Source organism: Callorhinus ursinus, unplaced genomic scaffold (genome assembly GCF_003265705.2).
Source record: "Callorhinus ursinus isolate GAN/ISIS: 27379988/994484 unplaced genomic scaffold, GSC_fseal_2.0 scaffold23, whole genome shotgun sequence".
Classification (NCBI taxonomy): Eukaryota; Metazoa; Chordata; class Mammalia; order Carnivora; family Otariidae; genus Callorhinus; species Callorhinus ursinus.
In genome coordinates, this window is record NW_027397085.1 from 11,862,983 (window position 1) to 11,890,068 (window position 27,086).

The 27,086-nt window shown below is 35.7% G+C and overlaps 1 protein-coding gene across 4 annotated transcripts in view; it reads right to left on the minus strand.

Annotated features, from left to right (window-relative positions):
• Positions 1-27,086, minus strand: part of CWC27 (CWC27 spliceosome associated cyclophilin) — a 212,029-nt gene that overhangs the window by 25,214 nt on the left and 159,729 nt on the right. For all 4 annotated transcript variants that reach the window (XM_073905418.1, XM_073905419.1, XM_025892373.2 and 1 more), the window contains 2 exons: positions 20,077-20,186; positions 15,727-15,830 (listed from right to left, as the gene is read on the minus strand). In XM_073905418.1, the coding sequence (XP_073761519.1) occupies positions 15,727-15,830; positions 20,077-20,186 (214 nt within the window). The remainder of the gene's footprint in view (positions 1-15,726; positions 15,831-20,076; positions 20,187-27,086) is intronic.

Genomic DNA, 27,086 nt, shown 5'->3' on the forward strand with positions numbered 1-27,086 from the left:
GGTAATTAAGATAAAATGTCATTTTGCAATATATACAAATATTGTATAATTACACCGCACATCTGAAACTAATATTATATGTTAATTATACCTCAATTAAAAGAAAGATTACATGAGGTCATAAAGGTGTGTCTTAATCCAAAGAGAACTAATGTCCTTAAAAGAAGAAGAACCATGAAGAGCACATGCACACAGAGAGAAGGCCATGTGATAACAGAACAAGAAGGTAGTTATCTGCAAGCCAAGGAAAGAGGTCTCACCAGAAATCAACCCTGCCGACACTTTCATCTTAGACTTCTAGCCTCCAAAACTGTGAGAAAATAAATTTCTATTATTTAAGCCACCTAGTCTGTGGTATTTTGTTATGGTAGCCCTAGGAGACTAATACACTTAGCTTTTACCTAATGTCCCTTTCTCTGTTCCAGGATCCCAATCAGGATATCACATTATTTGCCATGTTTTCTTAGGCTAATCTTGGCTATGGTGATTTCTCAGAATTTCCTTGTTTTGATCACTTTGACAGTTTAGAACTTTTGGTGGATAACTTTGGATTTTCTAGATCTGCAAATAACCTGGTTTCTTCCATTCTATTTTACATATAAGTAACTAAAGAGAATGTATTGAACTTACTTATCAAACTGAAGCCTGCTTCCCAGTTCATAGTCTAGAAACTTTGGAAGCCTAAAGATGACAGATACTGTAACAGGTACTTTTGCTGCTAATGAAAAATAAAGATCAAAATAATTTCTGCAGAATCTGGGTAACTTTGTTAAACATTTGGTATTTATTACAATTTTAAGAAAGTATATCTAATATGAAAATCATAAGCTTTTAGCTTTACTTCAAATGAATTAATCAAAACTCGCCATATAGAGAATAATGACATTATCAACCCCAAATATTACAACTCTTTTTTTTCTGTGATTCTGTGTTCACTTTTGATACTATTTAAAATGTAAATGGCAATTTTGTTTGAACTTTTGACATTTTCTTATTATTTCTAGAATATATTTTAAAACATCAATTGGATGATTTTTTTTATTTCATTTTGATAGTATCTTAACTATCAAAATGTAATATTTAGGTAAAAACCTTATGAACTTTTAATTTTAGAACTTTTCTCCATCACTGATTACAAGTAACTTAGGGTTCTTTTTACAAATGTTAAAGCTTCTTTATGAATTAAGAAGTTAAAGGGTTAAAGTATCACTACATATGAAAATAGTGTGTCCTTTTCAACAGGAATTAGATAGTAGAAATGACAGTAATTCATATGAAGAGACAGACAAAACATGAATGAGGCCAGAGATCAAAGTATGTAAAAAAAAGTCCAGGAAAGTGAAGTCGCTGGGGTCTTCATGTCCAGCAGAGCAGGGAAGCACAAGACAGAGGTGACTGAGAAGCAGAAGAGGCTAAATGAGAGAAGGAAATCGAGGAGGAAAAGGATGAAAGAAGCCTCAAAATGGGAAACAGAAACGTGACTTAAAGGAAGCAGAGAAAAATGCAGACAGAAATGGCCAAAACTTAGAAGAGAGATTTAAAAATTGATAGTAGGAGAACAATAGTAACAAAAAATAAAAAAATGTATTTTTAAATATTTGAAATACAAATGAAGAAAGTATAGGAAAACAACATTAGGTAAACCAAGAAAGACGCTGGCCTAAGGAAAAAGAAAACAAAGATAAACACTAGTGGAATTTCTTTTACTCTTTACCATTAACATGGGAAAACTTCCTTTCTTCTGAATTTTGAATGAATGTTAATATTTCTCCCTTGGTTTGGGGTTTTGAAAAGCCAACTCTTATAAAACCTTTTGTTTCCCTCATTTAAAAAGAAAAAAAAATAATCCTTATAGAGTGTTTTTAATAAATAGTATTGTTGGAGGAAAAGTGAAAGATGTAATCTTTTAAAATATCTTCATCAGCATGGGAATAATTTCTCAACTTTCTTGCCTATCTAACATGCTTCACACTCAGTAGGATACAGGTGGAAGGATTTAAGAAGCTTTCCAGAATAAGCCTATAATACACATTCCTACACCTGCCCTGGGGTTTAACCAACTGCTCAGCCAATAACATTTACTCTGTGGCTAGTGCACTAACAAAACAACTTGGGAAGATGGAGTTCTCAGTCAAAAAGGCCTGGTAAGCAGCTGGGGTACATGGCTATCTGCCCATCTCTCTCAGAACAAATCCATGAACAAAGCAAACTTACCTAATGTGATAGAAATTTATTTCAGTTCAAACTGTATGAAAGCAGAGTCAATACAGAAGAGTTTTCTTTTTACAGAAGAAAAAGGCAGAAAAAGAGGTGACTTCAGGGATTGGTCAGAGGGCTTAGAAATAAAATAACCACCTTTCCACGGTCAGTGACTCTGACAAGTTCCTATTTATGAACAATCTCATTGGTCTTCTGCAGCATTACAGTCCTTTATAAAATGAACACTAATTAGGGAACAAGGTTTATAATCATATTCCTTCCTTCCATATAATCATATTACTACTTTAGAACTTGGCTAAGAGAGAGGAATGGAAGAAAAACATTTACATTACACTGAGCTTATAATTCTCTGCCCTCTAAAGTGATGATGTTCTTTTGCATTATATTTAAATTTTATTTTTAATTGATATCCCCTCCACCCCACACTTTTTTAGTACCAGCCTCAAGGAAAAAAAAACAATATTTCATTAATGAGGCATTACTGTTTACCATAAAAATATCAAATCTCAAATTTACTTTATCTCAGAAAGAATTATGATAGAAACTAAAGTTAACTACTGCAATTTATTATGGGTTAATTAAGAAAAGGTCATAAAAACTGTCAAACATTATAGAAATGGTATAAATTCTAATCATCATTTTGATCTACTGACAAATACAGAGAAATTAATTTTCAAAAATAACAATGATAACATCAAAAATAAGAATAACAAAACATTTGTTGAGTACTGACACCCTGCTAAATCCTCTAAAAAAAGTATTTCATTTAATCCACAAACTAACCTATCAGAAAGGTACTATTATTATCCTCAGATTACAGTTTAAGGAACCAGGATTAGAAAGGTTATACAGTTTACCTGAAATCACATGGCTAGTAAATTTCCACATGGAGATTCAAATCAAGTCTGATTCCAAATCCCGTACTCATAACCACTCTATTCTTTATATTCCCATGGAAAATTATGAGTAAATGTGGCTAAATGAGGAGCTTCTTGTTTAAGTTAAACTTTTAAATAACGTTCTGAATTTTAATTCTTCAAATAATATAGGGTTTATAATATTAGGGACATGGACTTAATATCTGCCATGATTTTAAGAGGGATCGACAATTTTTGACCAAAAATTTATAATAAAAGTCCTGAAGTCACTTGTTTGGCCTTCTTACTACAGTCTAAAAAATAACAACACTTCTTTATTTGCAACTGCAAAAAATATATAGGCTAGCTCAGAGAAATTGTTATAATATAAAATTACACACACACACACACACACACACACACTATTGAACCAAGCATGATTAGTTATTTTTGAGAACTACCACTTCCTAGCTATGACATCTTGACCAAAATTACTTAACCTTCTGTGCTTTAGATTCTTCCCATATGATTTGGGTGTAAGAATAAGATCTAGCTTATAGGTTTAAAAAGGATTGGTGCTTTGTACATGTTCAGTAAAGGTTAGCTTCTTCTTATAACTTTTATTTCTACTAAAAAACAGCCCAAGCCCAACATTTTAAATTTCATTAGCTGCACACAAAGAACAGAACATTATTATTACATGTAACTTGGTTATCTGCATTAATACCAGAAAGGATAAGGGATGTTAATAATTCAAAATGGTAGGTAGTAGGAAGATTATTAATGAATGTCTTTGGAAGAAGATTTTGTGGCTTGCATTTATATATGGCCATCCTAGATGTCCTGGGGATTGACATCATGTAAAATAAAAGTGAGATGTTATTTACTGTATGACTTTGTTAATCCTTTGTGCTTTTTTGTTCCGTACCAGGGAGATGGAAAAAATTCTGATCAAACTTCTCATAAAAACATTTATAAACCTATACCATAAAATGGCAATCAAATATCCTAGATTTTGTTCTTTTTTATTCCTTATGCTACTTATTTTCCACATGCAATCTTTTCCATTACTTTGAAGGTAGGGAGTTTGTCTAAAGACTGATTATTTCCTTCTTGGCACTAGGCTTGAAATTCAGGTAGTGGCCACCTGTTAAATAATGCGGCCTTTTTATTGATTCCATGGTCAATTGTCTAAGATTTTTCCAGGTGTGGTTACCTCAGAGAAAATACGAATGGAGCACATTATCCAGATTCTTAAGCTTTTAGTGTAAAAATATGTGTTGAACAATAAAGGTCCAACTTGCTTACCAGATATTAAATACTATTATATGGCTACAATAATTTAGTAGTGAAGTACTGACACAGGAACAGACAGAACAATCCATGTAAAATAATGAAATTGACTCAAAAATATTCCTAAGGCCTTACTCTATGACAAAGGATGTGTTTAATATCAGTGGGGGGGGGGAACACAGGATTATTCAATAGTGGAAGTTAGCAATATAGAAAAAAACGTTGCAAGAATAATTTAACATAATACACCAAATAATCAATTCCAGGTAAAGATGTCAATTAAAAATAAAAATAAAATTATAAAAACACTAGGGAAAGATATAAGTAGGTATTTACATAGGATTATGGAAACCTAAAGAATGACATTGGGCCACAAACATGAAGAAAAAGACTGGCAGATTTAGCAATGCACATTTAAAACTCCATGTTAAAAACAAAACAAAACAAAACAACCCCCACACAAATCGTAATGGCAAACTAGTAAAAATATTTAAAACCAAAAATATCCTTCATATTTAAGAAATTTTATAAATCAGCAAGAAGTATATAATCATACTAATACAATTCACCACCACCACCACAAGAGTGATGAAATATAAATGGCCAGTTAACATCTTTAAAAAGTTCAACTTTTTTTTTTTTTTTAAGATTTTATTTACTTATTTGACAGAGAGAGAGAGAAAGGGAGGACACAAGCAGGGGGAGTGCAGGGAGAGGGAGAGGGAGAAGCAGTTTCCCCTCTGAGCAAGGAGCCCAGTGTGGGGCTCAATCTCAGGACCCTGAGCTAAAGGCAGACGCTTAACCTACTGAGCCACCCAGGAACCCCTAAAAAGTTCAACCTTACCAGTAAACAAAGAAATACAAAATAATACAAAGTAGAAACTGGCAAAGATTAATGCTATCTTTCCCTGTTATCTGTGATATATTACAACATACACATACATATTACTTAGCGTAAGGAGAAACCAGCAACTTCATACGCTGCTGGTACAGGTATAAATAATTTAACTTTCTGGAATGCAATCTAGCAAAGATGTTATCAAGACACACCTGAGCTGACAAAAATCAGAATGATTTGGGGGAAAGAACTGGTTGAAAGGGGCATGAGGGAACTTTCAGGAGTGATGTATATGTTCTAGATCTTGTGTTGGTGTTTACGTGGGTGTATACAATTTTTAAAACTAACCAAAATGAACAAATAAGAACTATGCAACTTCTTATATGTAAATTATTCCTTGTTAAAATAAAAAAAATATTTGACTCATTAGTTTCACTTCCTTTAACCTAAGGAAGTAACAGTGGACTTACAAAATTTATAACTGTTGGATTATTCACTCATGAAAAACTTACAACGAAAATTTGGATAAATTTTTCCATTCTTGAGAAAAGTGTGTGTGTGTGTGTGTGTGTGTGTGTGTGTGTGTGTGTGTGTGTGTATGAGGATAGACAGAAGCATTAATGATGATTCTCTGTGAGGTATGAAATTACTATTGATTTTTTTTCTTTCCTGTCCTTTTTCAATGTTTTTTATATTGACTATTATAAACACAAATTAGGTTATCTGAAAAATCAATATGACAATTTGTATTAATTTCGTCTAAACACTCTACGAAAGGAATGACACAAATTAAAATTGTTTTATAGAAATACAAGCAACTATATACAAATTCTGCATCTTTCACTAAATTTCACCTGGAATCTTAGTATTTGTGTTTTTCTATCTCACTTTAAGCATCATTTAACTTCCAGATATGGTTAAAGTAACAGAACTTTTTTTTTTAAAGATTTTATTTATTTATTTGAGAGAGAGAGAAGGAGAGATAGAGAGCGCGAGAGGGAAGAGGGTCAGAGGGAGAAGCAGACTCCCTGCTGAGCAGGGAGCCCGATGTGGGACTCCATCCCAGGACTCCAGGATCATGATCTGAGCCGAAGGCAGTCGCTCAACCAACTGAGCCACCCAGACGCCCCAAAGTAACAGAACTTTTGTTCATATTTTCTTGATTCCCTGTGTACAATGGCAACTTTCATGTTGTACTGGCTTGGTTGCTATCTGTAACTCCCATTGTGAAATACCTTTTTACTACATTGTGCTTAATCCCAAGGACCTTGGCTCCTTAAATTTTCTTTCCAATAAAAATGAACTACTTATGCCTACAGGGCCTTTCCTCTGTTTCAAAATGCTGTCAGCTTAAAAAAAAAAAAAAAGGAAAGAAAGAAAGGAAAAAAAAAGATAAAATCTGGAGAGAGTCCAAGTCCATAATTGATGATTGTGTATTCCCAGCATAGAAAATGTTATCTTGTCCACTCTCCTCTTCTTTCTCTGAATGCTAAATTTACATTAGGTATACCCTGGAAGCCTGGGGATTTTATAATCTGGATTCAGCTAAGGAACCTACTTTACAATACTTTTCTCATTTTCTCAAGAGATTTTAAAATAGAACCATTGAGTGCAACTAGCATATTTAATGAATTTATCTACATTCCTTCTTGGTCACAGACAATGTAACTGAGGTAAATTAACATTTGCCTTTTCTTTATATATTATTTTTCTTTGATATTATTACATCAAGCCAACTATATAACAATTTGTCAATTTAATTTAGAATGTTTATTTTGTGCTGCTTTAGTAATTTGTCAGGCCTTACGAATATTACCCCAGTACTATGCACGCCCCCTCCCTCTCTCACACCTAATATTTCCCGAGCATTTCCTTAGAGTCGGGTACTTTGTAACTTATAACTGCCTGGGCGCCTGCGTGGCTCAGTTGGTTAAGCGACTGCCTTCGGCTCAGGTCATGATCCTGGAGTCCTGGGATCGAGTCCCGCATCGGGCTCCCTGCTCGGCAGGGAGTCTGCTTGTCCCTCTGACCCTTCCCCCTCTCATGTGCTTTCTCTCTCTCTCATTCTCGCTCTCTCAAATAAATAAATAAAATCTTAAAAAAATAACTTATAACTGCCTTACATGAATTATCTCATTAAATTCTGATAAGAAATTCTGAGGTAGATGTTGTTATCTCCACTTTACAGGTGAAGAAATTGAGGCTTGCAATAGAGGTTGCTTGCTCAGGCAGTCTGATTTAACAGCTCGCAATATAATTAAAAGATAATTCAACATGTAGGATTACAGAGAGCCTCCATGGTGGTGCATTTTTTTCTTTTCTCTCTTTTTTAAAGATTTTATTTATTTATTTGAGAGAGAGAGTGAGAGGGAGCACAAGGACAGAGGGAGAAGCAGACTCCCCGCCGATCAGGGAGCCTGATGTGGGACTCGATTTTGATCCCGGGATTCCGGGATCATGCCCCAAGCCAAAGGCAGACACTTAACCAACTGAGCCACCCAGGCGCCCATGGTGGCACATTTCTTTAAAGGAATGTAGAAAGTATTCCAAACATGAGAATGGATGATATATGCTGTAACCAGCTCTGTCGAATCAAAGGTCTATGAAAGTCAAGTTGATTTTCCCCCCTTCACTCTATTATTACTTCATGTTGAAATCACTGTTCTGGAAGCAGGATGGGGTCCTAAGTGTGACCCCTCACCATTTCTTACTGTGTGATCTTGGGCAAATAACCTACTTTTCTGGGCCAAAGTTTCCTCATTTATAGAATGGGACTAATCCTAATTATCTGGTGGAGTTGTAAGAAACAAGTCCACCATGGCTGGTCTCTAACCTATGAGCCCTCTGAGGGTTAAATAAGGGAAGATAGCATTAAGGTCCTAGCAGGGTACCTGAAATATAGCATATGCAAATATCTGCTTCAAGAATGAATTGGTAGGATTCAGAGCCACCTTTATCTCCTACTACCAGTAGAAGACTATGATCAAAAAGCATAAAAAGTATGTATATTTAAAGTCAAGTATAAGTGACTTCTACTCTGTCAGTTATTTTGTATAACCTTATTAATCTGAGTAATTGATAATTGGGTAAAAATATACTTAACAGGCTGTTTTAAAAGAAATGATGAGATTGCACATTAAAGTAACTCTGCAGACTTGTTAAAACCAAAAAGTCTGAGAAAATGTAAACACTCCAAAAGCAAAGAAAAAAAAATTAATCTAGGCACAAACCTTACAGACTTCACAAAAAATAATTCAAAATGGATCATAGACCAAAGTAAGTGAGTCACAGAGATGAAAAGTATGGCATAGGGAATACAGTCAATAATTGTTATAACATTGTATGGTGACAGATGATGACTACACTTATCGTGGTTGAGTAATGTAGAGAACCGTTGAATCAATGTCATACACCTGAAACTAATATAACACTGTATGTTAATTACACTTCAATTAAAAAATGGATCATAGACTTAAATGCAACATGCAAAAGTGTAAAACTCCTGGAAGATAACAGGAGGAAACCTAGATGACCTTGGCTATTAGATGCAACACCAAAGGCATGATCCATGAAACAAACAATGGATAAGACGAACTTCACTGAAATTAAAAGACTTCTGCTCTGTGAAAAACAATGTCCAGAAATAAGAAGACAAGCCACAGACTGGGAGAAAATATTTACAAAAGACACACCTGAATATACAAAGAACTTTTAAAATTCAATAATAAGAAAGTGAACAACCTGATTAAAAAGCGAGCAAAAAACTTTAGCAGACACCTCACCAAAGTAGATATAGAGATGGCAAACAGCATGTGAAAAGATGATCGACATCATAGGTCATTGAGGAATTGCAAATTAAAATAACAATGAAATACCATTCCACATCTATCAGAATGGTCAAAATCCAAAACACTGAGAACATCAAATGCAAGTAAGGAAGTCAAACAACAGGAACGCTCATTCATTGCAGTGGGAATGCAAAATGGTCAAGCCACTTTGGATGGTAGTTTGGCAGTTTCTAACAAAATTAAACATGCTCTTACCATATGATATAGAAGTCATACTCCTTGGTATTTACCCCAGAACTTATGTCCACACAAAAATCTACACATAGATATTTACAGCAGCTTTATTCATAACTGCCAAAACTTGGAAGCAACTGAGATGCCCTTTAGTAGGTGAGTGCATAAGTAAAATGTGCTACATACAGACAATGGACTATTATTCAGCACTAAAAACAGAGCTATGAAGCCGTGAAAGGATGTAGAGGAATCTTAAATGCATATTACTAAGTGAAAGCAGCCAACCTGAAAAAGCTACATACTCTGTGATTCCAACTATATGACATTCTGGAAAAGGCAAAACTATGCACACAGGAAAATCATCTGTGATTGCCAGCATTAGCCAGAAAGTGAGAGATGAAGAGGCAGAACATAGAGAATTTTTAGGGCAGTGGAACTATTCTGCATGGTATTATAATGGTGGAAACATGTCGTTACACATTTGTCCAAACCCCTAGAATGTATATCACCGAGAGTGAGCCCTAATGTAAACTGTGGCCTTTGAGAGAGAATGATGTGTGAATGTAGGTTCACCATTTGTAACAGATGTACCTCTCTGGTGTGGGATATTGATAGTTGAGATGGTTGTGTGCTGGGGCGGGGGAGGCAGGGGAATATGGGAACTCTTTACACTTCCTGGTCACTTTTGCTGTGAATCTAAAACTGGTCTAAAAAAATAAGGTCTATTACAAAACATTTCTGAAAAAGAAAAAAAAAACAGTTAAGGGTCAGTTTGGAATTGCTATGGGCATAGTAAGAATTATGCTGTAAGCAGGTCTAGACCAATAGGTTGGACACATTTAATTCAGAAAGCATTACTTTGGTACTGCTTGAAAACAAGGATCACAAACTGGGAAGTTGAATAAAGCTTCCCAGGACTTATAGATTGGGTTATTATATCTAACAAAAAAGAATCACCATGAAACAATGACACAATGACTAAAGATGCTTTAGTCCATCAGTTCTCAAAGTGTGACTTGGGGTTCTCTGTGTCTCCAATGGCAATTATTTTAGTATAAATACTAAAACATTTGCCTTTTTCATTCTTTTTTTTTTTAAGATTTTATTTATTTATTTGACAGAGACAGCGAGAGAGGGAATACAAGCAGGGGGAGTGGGAGGGGGAGAAGCAGGCTTCCCGCGGAGCAGGGAGCCCAATGCGGGGCTCGATCCCAGGACCCTGGGACCATGACCTGAGCCGAAGGCAGACGCTTAACGACTGAGCTGCCCAGCCGCCCAGGCGCCCCTGCATTTTTCATTCTTATCCTAGGAATGTACAGTGGAATTCTCCAGAGACTACATGATGTGCGGGGTCAAAACAGAGTGCGGAAGCAGATATGAGAAAAAAGGTAAGCAAAAAAAAAAAAGGGTAAATCAGTGCCACGCTTCTTACTAGATTTCTTCCTATGAAAATACAATGGTTCTTCATAAAACTTTTATGTTAACCTGAAATATTTTTAGTGATATTAATTTTTTTAGTTTTAATTTCTAGAAGGTAAATATCAATAGATATATTCCATACAAATAAAAGCTCTTTGCAGTCCTCACTAATTTTTAAGAGTATAAAGGGGTCCAGAGACAAAATTTTTGAGACCTGCTGCCCTAGCTAATGCTAAGGGGTAAAGACGATCTCTCACTTTGCTGTGGGCTTTCACTGTTCTCACAGTGTCTGTCCTTACACCTGTATTTGGGTTTGTCTACACTTACTTATTACCTATGCCTGGCAAAGTCCTGACTGAATGAAGTGGCAACTATAATTAAAATATTCACTTGTAGTTACTGCATCCTTTACTCAATACATGACTAAATCATATACAAATTACAGTATGTATTATATATAAAAGGTGTTTAAAGCTTTGCCAGTGAGATGAAGCTATGTCCTTCAATGGTATCTTACAAGGAGCTCTGAATGGGCCTGTCAATAATTACTTTTACATCTGCATTATTAAATTTTCAGTTTTGGCTACTCAGGCAACCAGTACTTGTTACTTCTATGCTATGGCTAACTCCAGAGGAACACTTGAAAACTACTTCATGCTAAACCTTGGTTCTTGAACTCCAATCTCGAGCACAAACAAATTGTGACCAATGGACAAACTGATTTTTAATGCAAGTCAAGGTACAGTAATAAAACAAAAACAAACAAAAAAAGAATCTAGATCCAAAAGTTCTTAACCTGTAAGATTATCTTGGAAGGAGAATTTTTCAGGACCAAGAACAAAACCACTTAGACCTGAGGATGCTGAGGAGTCATGATGAAATTTGTACCAGTTTTATTAAAAACAGAAGCAAACCAGACTGTTTGTATTTTCTAAAACTTTACAAGGACAAAGCATTTTTTTCTAAAATGTTATTCTCTTTCACTAAATATTGCAGAGTACCTTAATTAATCCTTGAGATTCTAACAGCCCTAAAAGCAAGTCATAAAAATGATATTTACATGGGAGTATAAACTGGAATGACATTTTGGGAGGGCCACTTGAAAATATTTAGCAGAAACCTAATATGCATACCCACTGACTAAGAAATTCCAGTTCTGGAATTAATCCGGAGAAAACTGGCGATGATGAGGACACATGGATGTTCATTACAGTGTTGTATATAATAATAAAAACTGGAAAGAGCCTAAATATCCAGCAACATAGGGCTGATCAAGTAAACTGTGGTTTATCATATAAATGACTATGTGGCCATAACACAAAAATATAAAAATTCATCATAAAATTATATATGTCAGGGAAAAGTACTTACTGTATATTGCTGAGGGAAAAAAGCAAGTTATAAGATTATAGCATTATATGATCTCATTTCTGTGAAAAATATATATGCATAAAAATATCTGGAAGGGTATAAATTAATACTATTTACTGTTGAGTTTGGGATCACTGGTGATTTTTATTTATTTTCTTTGAGGGGTCTGTATTCTGGTTTTGCTATAGTGAACATCTTTTCTTTATATAATAAAAATAATTATTAAAATACTTGAGGCCACCATTGCAATTGTTAGTGTTTCTCTAATTCTTATGATACTGAATACTGTTATGTACTATGGAAAGTGGTAGAGGGGAGAGAGATGAGAAGGAGGGAGCAAAGCAGACACACTTTATACTGTTTATTATTTTATCGTGTATATTTGTTGTAAAGGATTAGGTTAATGTTAGATTTAACAATCTGAAAAAAATTTCAATGGAGCTTAGTAGTAAATAGTTAAATGTTCACAAAACCGCACTTTACTCTCATAGATTTAATTTTTCTCCTCTCCTTGGAGTGCTGATTTTGTTCTGTAGGAGCAGGTGGCTTTCTTTTTTATGTCTCTCTATTATCTTGTCAGACACAGCTCTCTCAAAACTTTTTTGGGAGCTAACCAAGCCCAAAATGGCATATGTACTTCATCCACATGGTCATATGAATCTGTTGGCTGATGACTCCTGCCATGTATCTAATTGGTTTTAGAAAATCCATGCTTGAAGAAGGATCCTATAGCTCTAAGAGCGCGATGCTGTGGGATGAAGGAATGTAGTGGCAACGAGGCTACTTGAGCGGCTACACTGGAATCTGGGAGCCATCACTGCCACCAAGTATTGGCAGCATATATCCCAACAAAGGAGGAATCCTAATAATTTTGAGTGAAAAATTTCTATCATGCGTTTCAGCTTAGATCTACTAATAACACTTATTTAAATGCCTTGTTAGACAGTGAAATCTGGGAATAATTATCAAACACCATATACAGTGTTTACAATAGAATCATATTTCTTTTCTTTCTCCCCCCCTTTTTTTTTGCATGAAAAGTAGAATGCTGCTGAATGGTACCCAAATGTCTGTTGTATACCATGCCAATACAGCAGCTCAGCCAAAAATGCGAATAGAACAGTTTGCCAAGTAAAAGAAAACATAACAAATTGGTAATGGTTTCTATCTTGACAGAAAATGAAAATGATCCCTCAATGTGTGGTCACTCATGCGGACACATAAAAATGTCTGAGAAGCAATCATTTTACCTCAGATAACAGACCCTGACAGTGTAGTACGGCACTGGCTTACTTTCACTTCTTAGAAAAGCGGTAACCGTGACCTACAAAATAGTCTGGTAACCATGTAATTTATGCATAACACACATGCACATGCCATGCACTCATAATATTTGCCATAAATCATTTTGAATACAAGACTTCTTTTCTGAGTGGAATATACTTTATGAGAGATGATCTAAATCACTAGAGACCGGATAAAGTTGAACGGGTGTATTTATGAACAGAAAGGATGTTGCTGCTTATCAGGTTACAAAATTTCAATAGTCTATAGTGGGATAAAAAGGGTCCCATGTATTCTGTAGGATTCCCTTTAGTGCCTTGAACATGAAAGGTATTTTATTAGATGTCAAATAAAACAAATATGAAAAATGTGTAGGTACATAGTTTACAGTTCTGACTTTCTGTTAAGGAGACTGCAATTGAAGGGAGAAATGAACCCCCTGAAGACCTGGTGAAGACTAGGTCTTTAACTTAACTTACTTACCCTTCCTTTACCACTTATTTTTGTTCCCCAGATGGAGAAGTGGTCAACATCATTGACCAGTGATTTTACCATCTGGTAAAGTTTTTCCATTTGTTTACTTTCTAATGAGGATGTTAGAACATACATTGCACTATGAAATCACAACAAAAGCAAGAATGACAATTTTAAAAACACTAATTGACATCTGAAGCTAATGAGGAATTCACAATGAGAGAATACTGAACCAAGTGGCTAGGAAGAACCCTGGGAAGTTAAATGGTCTTGCCAAGTTAAAAGTAAATTTGAATCCTGTGGGTTATGAGATTCAAATGAAACTTCTGGGTTTAAATTTGTTGGTGACTTTCCTGTTCAATAAAAAAGGACTTAAATGGCTTATAAAAAGGTTAAAAAAACTTATTGGGCATCAAACTGCTCTTACAAAACACCATCTTGATGAGTTAAGTGTAAATGAATCAGAAACACATGGATCATGTTTCCTTAAAAAATGCATATGGATTCAAAAATAAGGGGAAGAGGACTTGGCAAAACATTTTTTTTGTGTGGTGGTTGAACCCAAAACATTTGAAAGATATTTTGAGACATTCAAGGAATCCAAAATAAAACTAAACCTGTCCAGTCATATAAAAAAACAGAAAGTTATTCTTTGTAATGTGCATTTATCTCTATGGGTCAGTCAACACTCACTGAGCCTTCCCCTTTGGCACAGGACAGTGGGAGAAGCCAGTTTCTGCCTTTAAGCAACTTTGAATTTAAGTATAAACAAATACACATAAGTAATAGAAACCAATTTAAAAAGTCTCAGGGTTAAAAAAGAAATAACTTAGATCCTACAGAAACTATATATTGAGAAATATATAAGTACTTAAGGGTCCTAGGGGAGGTAGGATTCATTCTATTCAAATAATCATCCCCTCAGCCCTTTTGATTAAAGTTATATATAGTTGTAGAATCTTACTTGCTTAAATGTTTTCTTAATAAGTGTTTTTATGTCTTTTTTAATATGTGTCCCAGCCCTCTTTCCTCCACCCTCTAGATTTGTGAGCGCTCAACAAATCTTGCTGACTGGTTTCCTGGAGGATGGGAGTGTTGAGCAGTTTTGAAATAGGAGAGAGATGCTGTCTGGCAGAGAGGAGTGAGGCTATGATTCTGGGTTGGGGTAATGGCACATGTGACAGTTCAGAGGCTCCAGAGGGTGAGTCATATGTGGGGGGTGACCCACTGGCTTGCTTGCAGCAATGTGCTTGAGCCAGGCTGGAGTGGGAGGTGAGGGCAGTTAGGTGTGGGGAGTCCTAATATACTACATGTGAAGTCAACTGGAGGACACAGGAGTGTGATAAGGAAAAGCACAATTCTTATTCCTTTTTTTTTTTCCTTTTGCCATTATAGGATAAAGTGCTAAGGATAGGACATGTACGAGTCATTAATTCCTTTATTTCTTATCAGTGTCTTAAAAAGCTGAAAAATAGCCAAAGAAAAAATAAGTTGACTGTGTATGAATTGCTAGGATCCTGTAGGTCATAAATTTTAAGAGGAACTTAGTAGGATTATGAAATGTCTTACTGAGTCCTAAAATGTTTGTGGGAAAGTGTAAAAAATTAATGATTTAGAATCTTTTGAGGTGCTTTCTAGCTGTTTAATGTGAATCTTATCTTTTCCACGATATTAGAAAGTTATTTAGGACAGGGAGAACGTCACATATTTCTTGTATATTTTCCGCTAGCTAGTATAATACTGGGAACACACCAAGCACTCAATAAATGCTTACTCAAGTGAAATGAAGACAAAAGGTGCTGAGGCCCTATAATGACAAGGGTATGATGAAAGGTGAAGTCTGAAAGAAGAAAGAAAAGAGGACAATATAGTGGGAATGTCCTAATAGCGTCTCTGCTCTGAGCCTGTTTGTTCACATTAGTTAATACAGAGGAGTCAAGGCCCTTACCATCCTTCGTCATCTTCTACTTCTGCTTCAGAAATGTCATTCTCAGGAGTTTCAGCAATTGCTTGAGTGAGTTTAGATTTAAACTGGTTCAGCAGCGCCAGGGTCTGGAATTACAATTACATTGCTAAGTTTTCTGATAAGGATAAACATAATTTTACAAGAGACACTGAAGTTTGGTAGAAAATAAAATGTGAAACACTAACACATAAAGCACTTAAATAAATTTTAATTTTGAAGGAAAATAACAAAACTGCAACAGTGACTGATATTCACAAACCCTGACATTGCCTTGTTTGCATTTGCACTGACCTTTTCCCTCGGACATAGGTGACTGTTTCCTGCTTTGGGGAACACAAATTTGCTTATATAAAAGATGCTTAAACAATAAAATGCATGCTTGTTAATGGCTAATTTTTAATGCCCATAAGAAAAGGATGTACTTTACTAAAATATGTGAAATTAAAAATAAAACACCAATAACAAATACTATTTGTCACTGAACAAATTTCCAAAAACTTAAAAAGTTCATTGTTAAGGAAGGTAAAATGAATGAACACATTAACTGTTGGAAGATGGGTAAATGGGAGTGATATTTTTAGAAACCTCTTTATATTTATCAGAAACTTTAAGATGATCATTCCCTTTGATTCAGTAACTTTAATCCTGGGAATACATGAGGAAAAATTATGTGAAACACAGAAAATGGTTTATGCAAAAGATGTACACTGCAGTGGTACTCATACAAGTGAAGAATGGAAACATGTTAAAATGTCTATCAATAATGAACTAGATAAATTTGCTAAAAAGCAGTGACTATGCCATTATACTATTATAAAAATTATATTCATGAAGTATTACATTCTATTGTTAAGTATAAGAAGTGGGGCATAAATACCATGGTTCGGTAGGTTTAAAAAAAGGGGGGCCATTTCTCTGATTTTTGTCTCCTGTGTCCTTTGTGGGTAACAGACAACAAGTGCCTACAATTTCGTAATCACATTGTCCCCCTGGCTATAACTTAACAGTTGACTCCAAATTTGAGCAGAGAACAAAAGTTGGAAAAAATTTTTTTATCCTACAGTTTAAAAAAGTACATAATTGTGAAATGGGGTGAAGTACTACCTGTCTAAAAAATCAAATGTCTAAGATACTGACATATTGAATTTAGTACTAAAATAGTCATATTTCATAAGGAAAAAGAGGTATAATAATTCAGTATGTGAATAACAAGTATAATAAGGAATCATAATAAATTGCTAGGCTCTGTAATTTATCTAGGAAATACTCTTAAGACCATAGTTCGTGAAAAAATTAAGTAGATTTTGGTAGGTCTAGCACTTAAGCTCAATAAAGACAGGTGGTGCAAGAATCAAAGGCAGTTATTGCCAAAAAATGACAGTGAAAGTACCTTATATGCTTTATTAAGTTCTGCAAAATTTAATGCGCACATGGTCAACAGATGAAAATATACGCATTGCCATAGCTGCTGAATGAGATGAGTTTTGGGGAAACACTATAAATTCCTACAGAATTTCCTCATAGGCATTCTGAGGGCTGCCTAGTCCATTAGGGTTTAGATATTTTATCTGTCTCCAGAGTAGTAATTAAAAGACTAAGCTCTTCAACAGTGTTAACAGATAAAAAAGGCATCCTTTGTTTTTAAACCTCATTCATTAAAAAAAACCATTGTGCTTAGAAATGTTTATTGTATTTGCTTTATAATAAGAAAAAGGTTAATTTAGAGATACTAGAAAACTAAGAGAAGCAAAACAAAAATATCTATTGTCCCACCACTAGGAATAACATTTTGGTAAATATCCTTCAAGGTTTTTTAGGTGGTGTTGTGTATATGTGTATGAGCTTATATATCTATATGTAAAATATATCTGCATATGCATATTTCTATACCTATAGCTTAAAGTAAACCCCATCAATTTTTTAAAAGATTTTATTTATTTATTTGAGAGAGAGGGAGAGTGCGAGAGCATGAGCAGGGGGAGGGGGAGGGGTAGAGGGAGAAGCAGACTCCCTGCTGAGCAGTGAGCCTGACCAGGAGCTCAATCCCAGGACCCGGGGATCATGTACTTAACAGACTGAGCCACCCAGGCACCCCAACCCCATCAATTTTTAATGGTGGACCTTTGTACACTTGGAAATGTCTTTTCTGAAGGCATAAAGAAAAATGAAAACAAAGGAGACTTCTTAGTGGAATCAAATTTAAAAGCTTCCTAGAAAATTACCCTAGACCTGGATCTTTTTCCTTGAATTCAAAGTGGCAAGGCAGTCTGTTTTTAGATCCAATTAACCTGCTACTGGCATTTGCTCAGAGAAGGGGGACTGTAACAAACAAAAAACATCCTCTTGGCCTTTCTTAGCTTCTCCTGTATTCAAGATTGGACTTTCTGTAGTTGCATTCTAAAGGCAAGGTAAGACACTAGGCAGAAAAGCAAACATCACAAAAATAACGGGGCACAACATAGAGTAAAGAAGATAGGATTTGGGGGCCTCTGGGTGGCTCAGTTGGTTAAGCGTCTGCCTTCAGTTCAGGTCATGATCCCAGGGTCCTGGGATAGAGCCCTGTGTCAGGCTCCCTGCTTAGCAGGGAGTCTGCTTCCCCCTCTCCCTCTGCCCTTACCCCCTGCTCATGCTCTCTCTCTCAAGTAAATAAACAAAATTAAAAAAAAAAAAAAAGAAGATAGGATTTGCATAGGGACATTTCTGTGTGGCATCTACAGGGGAGTCAGTCCTCTGGCTGCACCTCTAGTCCTGTCCGGGTTCAGTATACTGTCTGTACTGCAGACAGGTGGGAGGGATCTTCCTAAACTGCAAAGGAGATCATGTCACTTCTTTCAATGGCTCCCACTGCCCTTAGGGTCAATATAAATTTCTTAATATGGCTCAAAAATGCCTTGCATGAGTTGGCTTCTGCTTTCCTCTCTAGCTTCATCTTTCTCTTGGGTTTATGTTACAGTCATACTTAACATATAGTTGTTTTCAAAGACATCAAATATTTTTCATATACTCTTCCTTTTGTCTGGCTACCCATCTCCTTTTCAGCCTTCACAGTTCAACTGACCAATCACTTTCTCAGGGAGGCCTTCCCAGATTCTCAGGCCGTGTTAGGTCCTACTCTTAGACATTTCCATGGTTCCCTGTACTTAACCTGTCATAATGCCTACCCTCTTTTATTGGTATTACTTACCTGGCTCTTTTCCCTAATAGCTCAGAGAGGACAGATGTGTGTATTTGTTTACCACCAAATACACTCATTAGTACATGGTTCTTAATAATTATTTGCTAGGAGGCAAGAAAGAAGAGTGCATGAATAAGAGTGAGCCTTAGGGTATCTTTGGTAGTATATTGACTGCAGTTGCTATTCATTGTGACTCCATGAAAACAAGTTAATAATGTACTTAATTTCATTTGATGTGCCATTTCTTTTGAAAATTGCTCAAATTCGTTCTCTATAATTACAATTCCCTGTACCTGACTTCTTGTAGAACTTTCCTTATGATTATTTTCATGCTAAGTACTGATGCATGATCCTTCTTTACCAGTAATTAGGTGTTATTTATAATGTAGTCCCTGATTATATTAATTTATTCAAATAGACTTGGGCTTTTTAATATACTTTTATTTTGCCTATTTTATTTATACACCTAAAATACCATGTTTTCAAATAGAGATATATGGCAGCACCAAAAATAAATGATTTTGGTCTTCCCCTTAGCTTTCAACATGAATGGCTGCTGAAGATACTTACTTTATTAAATGCCGAGTGTTGCATGGTGTGTAAAATTGACTTTCAGATTGCTGAGCTGTCTCTTTTTATTCTTATTTCTAACAGTCTTCTTTTATTAATTCTTAAAAGTTCAGAAATTATTTGAAACAAGCAGAGTCCTGTAATATTATTGACAACAGAAGTCAACTAGTGGACCAAATGCCTTATTTACAGGCAGTGTACAATTTCGAGCGGCGCTGGCTAGTCAGCATGCGAGATGCTGTGCTAGAAGAGATCTCTTCATCATTTATAATCACCACTTCTCCATTTCATAATATTTACTTAGATGTTCTACCTGGCTATCTGAGAAAATGTGGCTTTATAAGGTTCCTGTGCTTGATATGAGAGTACAGGGTTGAAACCTGCAAGTTTTAGGCTTTTTGCCTACAATGTCTGGAAAGAACACGAGTGGCCAAGGTTCTTATCACCCCTCTCTGTACGAATATATCTTTTTTCATTTTTAAGAGGTAGTGTTTTTCTGACGTATAATCAAATCAGCCTTCATTAGGAACACCTGAAGACAATTAAAAGGCAATGCATTACCTATGGATTTAGGCTTATGAAGTTACCTGGTCTTCCCGAGAAGTTCCCTTCTTTGCCTGTTGCTTCCTCAGAGCTTCATATTTTTGCTTTTCTCTTCTGTATTCTGCAACAGCACCATCAGGAGCAGTTTCTTCCTCTGAAGAATAATAGAATATTCTTAGAATAAATAGTAAAAAGGCTGTGTGGTTTCATATTAAGGTCTATGCTTATTATAGAAGAGGAGGTCAGAACCTGGGATTGGTTATTACCCATTTAAAAATCAAACCAATAAACGGCTCCAGCTCCACAACTATTTCCTATGCTAGACTGTGATCAATGTTAATTTATCAACCAATTTTATAAATATCTTTATTATATAATTCATTATTGTAGTTGTTCTCACTTGAGTATAAAATTACCTATCTCACTTTTAAAATAATTAAGATTTTCCTAAATTGACAAGGCAAGAAACAACAAATGTTGGAGAGGTGGAGAAAGGGGAACCGTCTTACACTGTTGGTGGGAATGCAAGCTGGTGCAGCCACTTTGGAAAACAGTGTGGGGGTTCCTCAAAAAATTAAAAAAAATAGAGCTACCCTATGACCCGGCAATCGTACTCCTGGGTATTTACCCAAAAGACACAGATGTAGTGAAAAGAAGGGCCATATGCACTCCAGTGTTCATAGCAGCAATGTCCACAATAGCCAAACTGTGGAAAGAGCCGAGATGCCCTTCAACAGACGAATGGATAAAGAAGATGTGGTCCATATATACAGTGGAATATTACTCAGCCATCAGAAAGGATGAATCCCCAATTTTTACATCAACATGGATGGGACTGGAGATTATGCTAAGTGAAATAAGTCAAGCAGAGAAAGTCAATTATCATATGGTTTCACTTATTTGTGTAACATAAGGAATAGCATGAAGGACATTAGGAGAAGGAAGGGAAAAATGAAGGGGGGGATATCGGAGGGGGAGATGAACCATGAGAGACGATGGACTCTGAGAAACAAACTGAGGTTTTAGAGGGGAGGGGGTGGGGGGAAGGGTTGGCCTGGTGATGGGTATTAAAGAGGGCACATACTGAATGGAGCCCTGGGTGTTATACACAAACAATGAATCGTGGAACACTACATCAAAAACTAATGATGTAATGTATGGTAATATAACATAATAAAATAAAATTTAAAAAAATAAAAATATATGATGAGTATCAAATCATATGGCCATTCAAATATCATCTGATGTTTTAAAAGAGTAGTTAAGTTTTAATTGTTAAATGTCAGTATTGATAAAAGTGGAATTTTGCAACTATTTAAATTTATGATGAGTTTAATAAAAAATGTTTTAAAGAATAATTCATCAAAAATAAAGACCAATGTTCTTTTTTTTTTTAAGATTTTATTTGTTTTTTGACAGAGAGAGACACAGCGAGAGAGGGAACACAAGCAGGGAGAGTGGGAGAGGGAGTAGCAGGCTTCCCGCCGAGCAGGGAGCCTGATGTGGGGCTCGATCCCAGGACCCTGGGATCATGACCTGAACCGAAGTCAGACACTTAACGACTGAGCCACCCAGGTGCCCCCCAATGTTCATTTAAAAAAAAAAAAAAGATTTGCCTAAAATTTAGCACTGCTATTTTACATTCTTCTCCTGCTTTATAAGATACAATCGTTTGATACTGGTTGATTTTCCAATTACCTGCCACTTTTGTTCCTCAGTTAAAGCAACAACAACAACAACTAATAAACAAGTTCAATTTGATGTCATCTTAAAAAATATATCCAACAAATAAGTCAGGACAGCTATCAGAAGCAGATCAAAGTAATTTTTACTAAGTTAGAAATTAGAATACCAATTTATAGACTTGATCCTGTAATACTTCCCTGTGAAGATTACTTAACATCTGAGTTTATGGAGCAGTTTTGTCTCAAGAAAAAAGCACTAACATTTTATATTAACTTACATGCACACATAATAATGAAAATATATGATTAAAAAAAACCCCCAAAACCAACAACCTATCTCTTCTTATCTTTGGCTGGCAAACCAAGATGAGCCAGATGTAATCAAGAATGCCAATAATCGGGGCGCCTGGGTGGCTCAGTCGTTAAGTGTACGCCTTCGGCTCACGTCATGATCCCAGGGTCTTGGGATTGAGCCCCGCATCGGGCTCCCTGCTCCAGGGGGAGCCTGCTTCTCCCTCTCCCACTCCCACTGCTTGTGTTCCCTCTCTCGCTGTCTCTGTCAAAAAATAAATAAAATCTTAAAAAAAAAAAAAAAAGAATGCAAGTTATCTTTCTTTTCAAGCCTTGGTTTGTTGCTTACCTCTTTGTTACACAGTTTGAAGAATGTTATTAATGTGCAGTGTATTAACAGTCAGCCATTTTGTTCAAGATTTTCTAATGCAGTGACATTTGCTGCATAAACCCAACTGTGTGAAAAATCTGGCAACTATTCTATTTCATAACTAAGTATATCACATTAATATAAGTACTTCTCTTTACAATATGATCAACTATGAATAATCACAGCACATTAATTTTTATTTTTATTTCTCAGCAGTATACTCTGAATAATTTCCTTAGTTTTATATTTCAGTTCATTAATTCTTTGTTTAGTTGTATCTAATCAGTTTTTAAGACAAACTGAGCCATTGATTTTAATAATTATATTTTTTATTTCTAGATATTCATTTTGGTTATTCTTCAAATTCACCTGTTCTTTTAATAGTCTCAGTCTTTATTATGATACTTAGTCCTTGAAAAAAATCTCCTTTAATTATTTAAAACACCTGTTATGTGTATCTTTCAGATTCTTCTTGGGGATCTTTCTGTTATGTCTTCTGACTCTCTTCCTAGGCTCATCATTTCTTTATGTGTTTTCTAATTTTTGATTATGAGTTTATCTTTAGCTAGAGCTGCCTCTCCATCATGCTCCATAGGAATCCTAGGCACCCAGGATTGTTTAAGAGTTTCTACAAAGAACTTTTGCATTTGTTTCTATCAGGCAATTGGGGGATTCCAGTAGTCTAGAGCCATTTTTTTTTTCAAGTTAATTTCTTGGCTTAGGATTCCTATACCATATAGGGAGGGTATATTCAGATGTTGTAGCCATGCCTGGTAAAAGTTTAGAGCTTTGATTTTTTGAGAGACTTTTTTTTTTATAATCTCCCCCACATATGGGTCTGAAACATGATAAGCTTCACTGTGGCCTTCCTGACCAGGTGGACAGTTTTTCTAGTTCCCATTTCTCTTGAGCCATGGCCACATTTCTGTCCAAGTCAGATTAAAATGCCCAGCTTCTAGCTAGTAGAGCCTACATCTGGTTCCAATACTCCCCTGGGCAACTATAATACCAGCTTGCCCACTTAATGCTCTGGTTTTGCTTCCCCTTTGTTTCTGGTACCTAGCACTTTTTTTTCTTACCTTCTCTCTCTGTCTCTCTGTTTCTCTCCCTCTCTTAAGCTTATCTAAGTATTTAAATTGGGCTGGATCATATTTTATCCAGCATTTCTATATATTTGTAGGAGAAGGAAGGTTTGTGCTAACTCAGTCCATATTGCCAGAACAGGAAGTAGCACAATCATTTCTCATGTGCTTGAATCTCCCTGAATAAACAAAAATTGAATAAGTGACTGGATGATTTTAGAGACATAAAACTGGCTAATAAAATACACAAGGAGTTTGAAAAATTTAGTTTCTCTAAGTACAGACTGTTCTTTTACTTTTCTTATAAATCTCAATATACAGTGGATGATAATTCATAAATAATAATGATGTAATATGATGACTATTTGTCATTAACTGAAATTTCTACAAAACATGCTAAATAAATAGGAATGAAGAGTGGTGGGAAAAAAGAGCATTTACCAAAGAGTATATGTCAGGCACCATGTTAAAGTGCTTTGATTATCTATGAAGGATCCATAAACCAAATGAGGAAACAGAAATTAGAATATGGTAAAGCTGGGATTTGAGCCCAGATCTGTATGATATAAAAAGCCCACACTGTGCCCTACTGACTTTAGTTAAAACTTCAATCCAGAAAATAAAATTTTACCTAGTGTCTCTCATATGTGGGCATTCTGAGAAATGCTGTAAAAGACATCTAAAACATAAATGATACAAACTTTTCATTCTATAATGTAGTCTAAAGGGTGAAACGAACCTAAGATATGTGAAAACAGTTAAGAAATCAAGCCATTGACTTTAAGTTTCAAATTCCTGATTCCTTAGAGGGCTTAAAGCTTACATATGTTATAGTGTTAGAATAAAGTATCTTAGCTTATTTCTGAGATAAAACTAGGTAATATATGTGAAAGGGTCTGGTGAAGAGAATGTCCAACATCACTATAATCGTCAGTTTTATCACTGGAGTATCAGTTCACTAGAGCACCAGAGCTAGAAGTTACCTTGAGGATCTTCTAATCTACCTTCTCAGTTTATAGGTGAGGTAACCAATGTTTAGGTAAGTCTCCCAGGGGGGGGACTCAGCCAGTCTCCCAGGGGGATCAGCAGCAAAGCCCAGGCTAAAACGTGTGTTCTGACTCTTAGTTTAGGTGACAAAGTTAAGTACTGCACTTCTGTCCCTGCATGTTATAAAGAATGCCTTTAACCCCTCCTCTAAGAGCTAGTCAGAAACTTAATCCTTGCTCCACTTGAATCTCTTCACTGTGAAACCTTTTTGTTCTGAACATAAAGGGATGATGACTACTCAACTGTGGTTACTTAGCTAATGAATCAATGGTATCCATCTACAAATCTCATTTTATAGATAAAGGGCTTATTCCTCCACTGTCTCAGGACAGAGCTCAAGGAGCTTAACAGCTCCAAGGAGCTGTTAAATTCATTCATTTTTTTTTAAAAAAGCTTATTGAATAATCAGTATGTATCAGAAACTGTTAGTAAAGCTGCTTATAAATTATTTTAAATATATTGGGATCCAGTACTTCAAGGAAATTTTTGAAAAATTCCCATAATAAACAAAAACTTTTGTACAAATAGAAGTAATGTTACTGCTAATAGTAAACAACATTTGAAAACAAAAGGGATACAAAGAACAAATAATACAATCAAGAAATGGGCAGAAGACATGAACAGACAATTTTCCAAAGAAGACATCCAAATGGCCAACAGACACGAAAAAGTGCTCAACATCACGCGGCATCAGGGAAATCCAAATCAAAACCTCCATGAGATACCCCCTCACACCAGTCAGAATGGCTAAAATTAACAAGTCAGGAAACAACAGATGTTGGCGGGTTTGCGGAGAAAGCGGAACCCTCCTACACTGTTGGTGGGAATGCAAGCTGGTACAGCCACTTTGAAAAACAGTATGGAGGTTCCTCAAAAAATTGAAAATAGAGCTACCCTGTGACACAGCAATTGCACTGCTGGGTATTTACCCCAAAGATACAAATGTAGTGATCCGAAGGGGTACAAGCACCCCAATGTTTATAGCAGCAATGTCCACAATAGCCAAACTATGGAAAGAGCCAAGATGTCCATCAACAGATGAATGGATAAAGAAGATGTGGTATATATATACCATGGAATATTATGCAGCCATCAAAAAAACCCCCAAATCTTGCCATTTGCAATGACATTGGTGGAACTAGAGGGTATTATGCTAAGCGAAATAAGTCATTCAGAGAAAGACAAGTATCATATGATCTCACTGATATGAGGAATTCTTAATCTCAGGAAACAAACCGAGGATTGCTGGAGTGGTGGGGGTGGGAGGGAGGGGGTGGCTGGGTAATGGACACTGGGGAGGGTACGTGATATGGTGAGTGCTATGAATTGTGTTAAGACTGATGAATCACAGACCTGTACCTCTGAAACAAATAATACATTATATGTTAAAAAAAAAAAAAAGCTAGTAGGAAGGGAAAAATGAAGGGGGGAAATCGAAGGGCGAGACGAACCATGAGAGACTATGGACTCTGAGAAACAAACTGAGGGTTTTAGAGGGGAGGGGGTGGGGGAATGGGCTAGCCCGGTGATGGGTAGTAAGGAGGGCATGTATTGAATGGAGCACTGGGTGTTATATGCAAACAATGAACCATGGAACACTACATCAAAAACTAATGATGTAATGTATGTTGACTAACATAACATAATAAAAAAAAAAGAAAACAAAAGGCATAGACTTTAATGGATATAGAAAATATAAATGCTGGTGATACACAGTTGTATCTTATCATACTTTCTGGAAGCTAAAAAGTATGTGTTTTTTTTTAAATCAAATTTTATATACATCAGTTCTTAATTCTAGGAAAAGTACCAGACTTGAAAAGAGATATCCAAGATAGCTAGCATTTTAAGTACTCATTATGTGCCAGACACAAGTACCTGAATTACTTGGTTAATCCTGATAACCAACCCTATAAGGAAGGCATAGTATTAGCCCTATTTTGCTGATAAGGAAATTAAGGTAGTAAAAGGTTAAGTAAAGTAACCTATCCAAGGGGCTATAAACATGAGAATATAAACCCATAGAGTCTGGCTCTAAATGACAAGTTCTTAACCAGCTTGGTTATCTCTTCTTCATGTTTGACACACAAGAAAACTTAGAAAATACTCCAATTTGACATAAAAAGGCATCAGATCACCAGTTGGATGTGTCTGATGAAATAAAATCCTACCAAATAAAGGTTCTAAGTTCCTCCCAGACCACAATAAATGGGAAACAGAGTTTGCCAAACAGTGGGTGTATATCTAGGAAGAATCCTTTATGACTTTTTCTTGGTAATCCTTAATTAGTAATATTTTCCCCCTCATTTGAACTGTTAAACAGTTTAAACACTATACCATGACTGCTTCTTTGTCTGTACCGCCACCTAGGCTACACACACACGGCAGGGATTATGCCGTCTGAGGCCTAGCATATGCCTTGCATATAGTGTGTACTCAATAAATAGTAGCTGAATGGACAAATGAACAATTTGATCATGTTTAGATCTTAAATTACAGCAGTGTCCATAGTTGCTTTATTGTTCTGGCTGGATAAAAGACTCTTTGAGGAACTTGTAGGCCCTTAGGGCCCTTAGCAT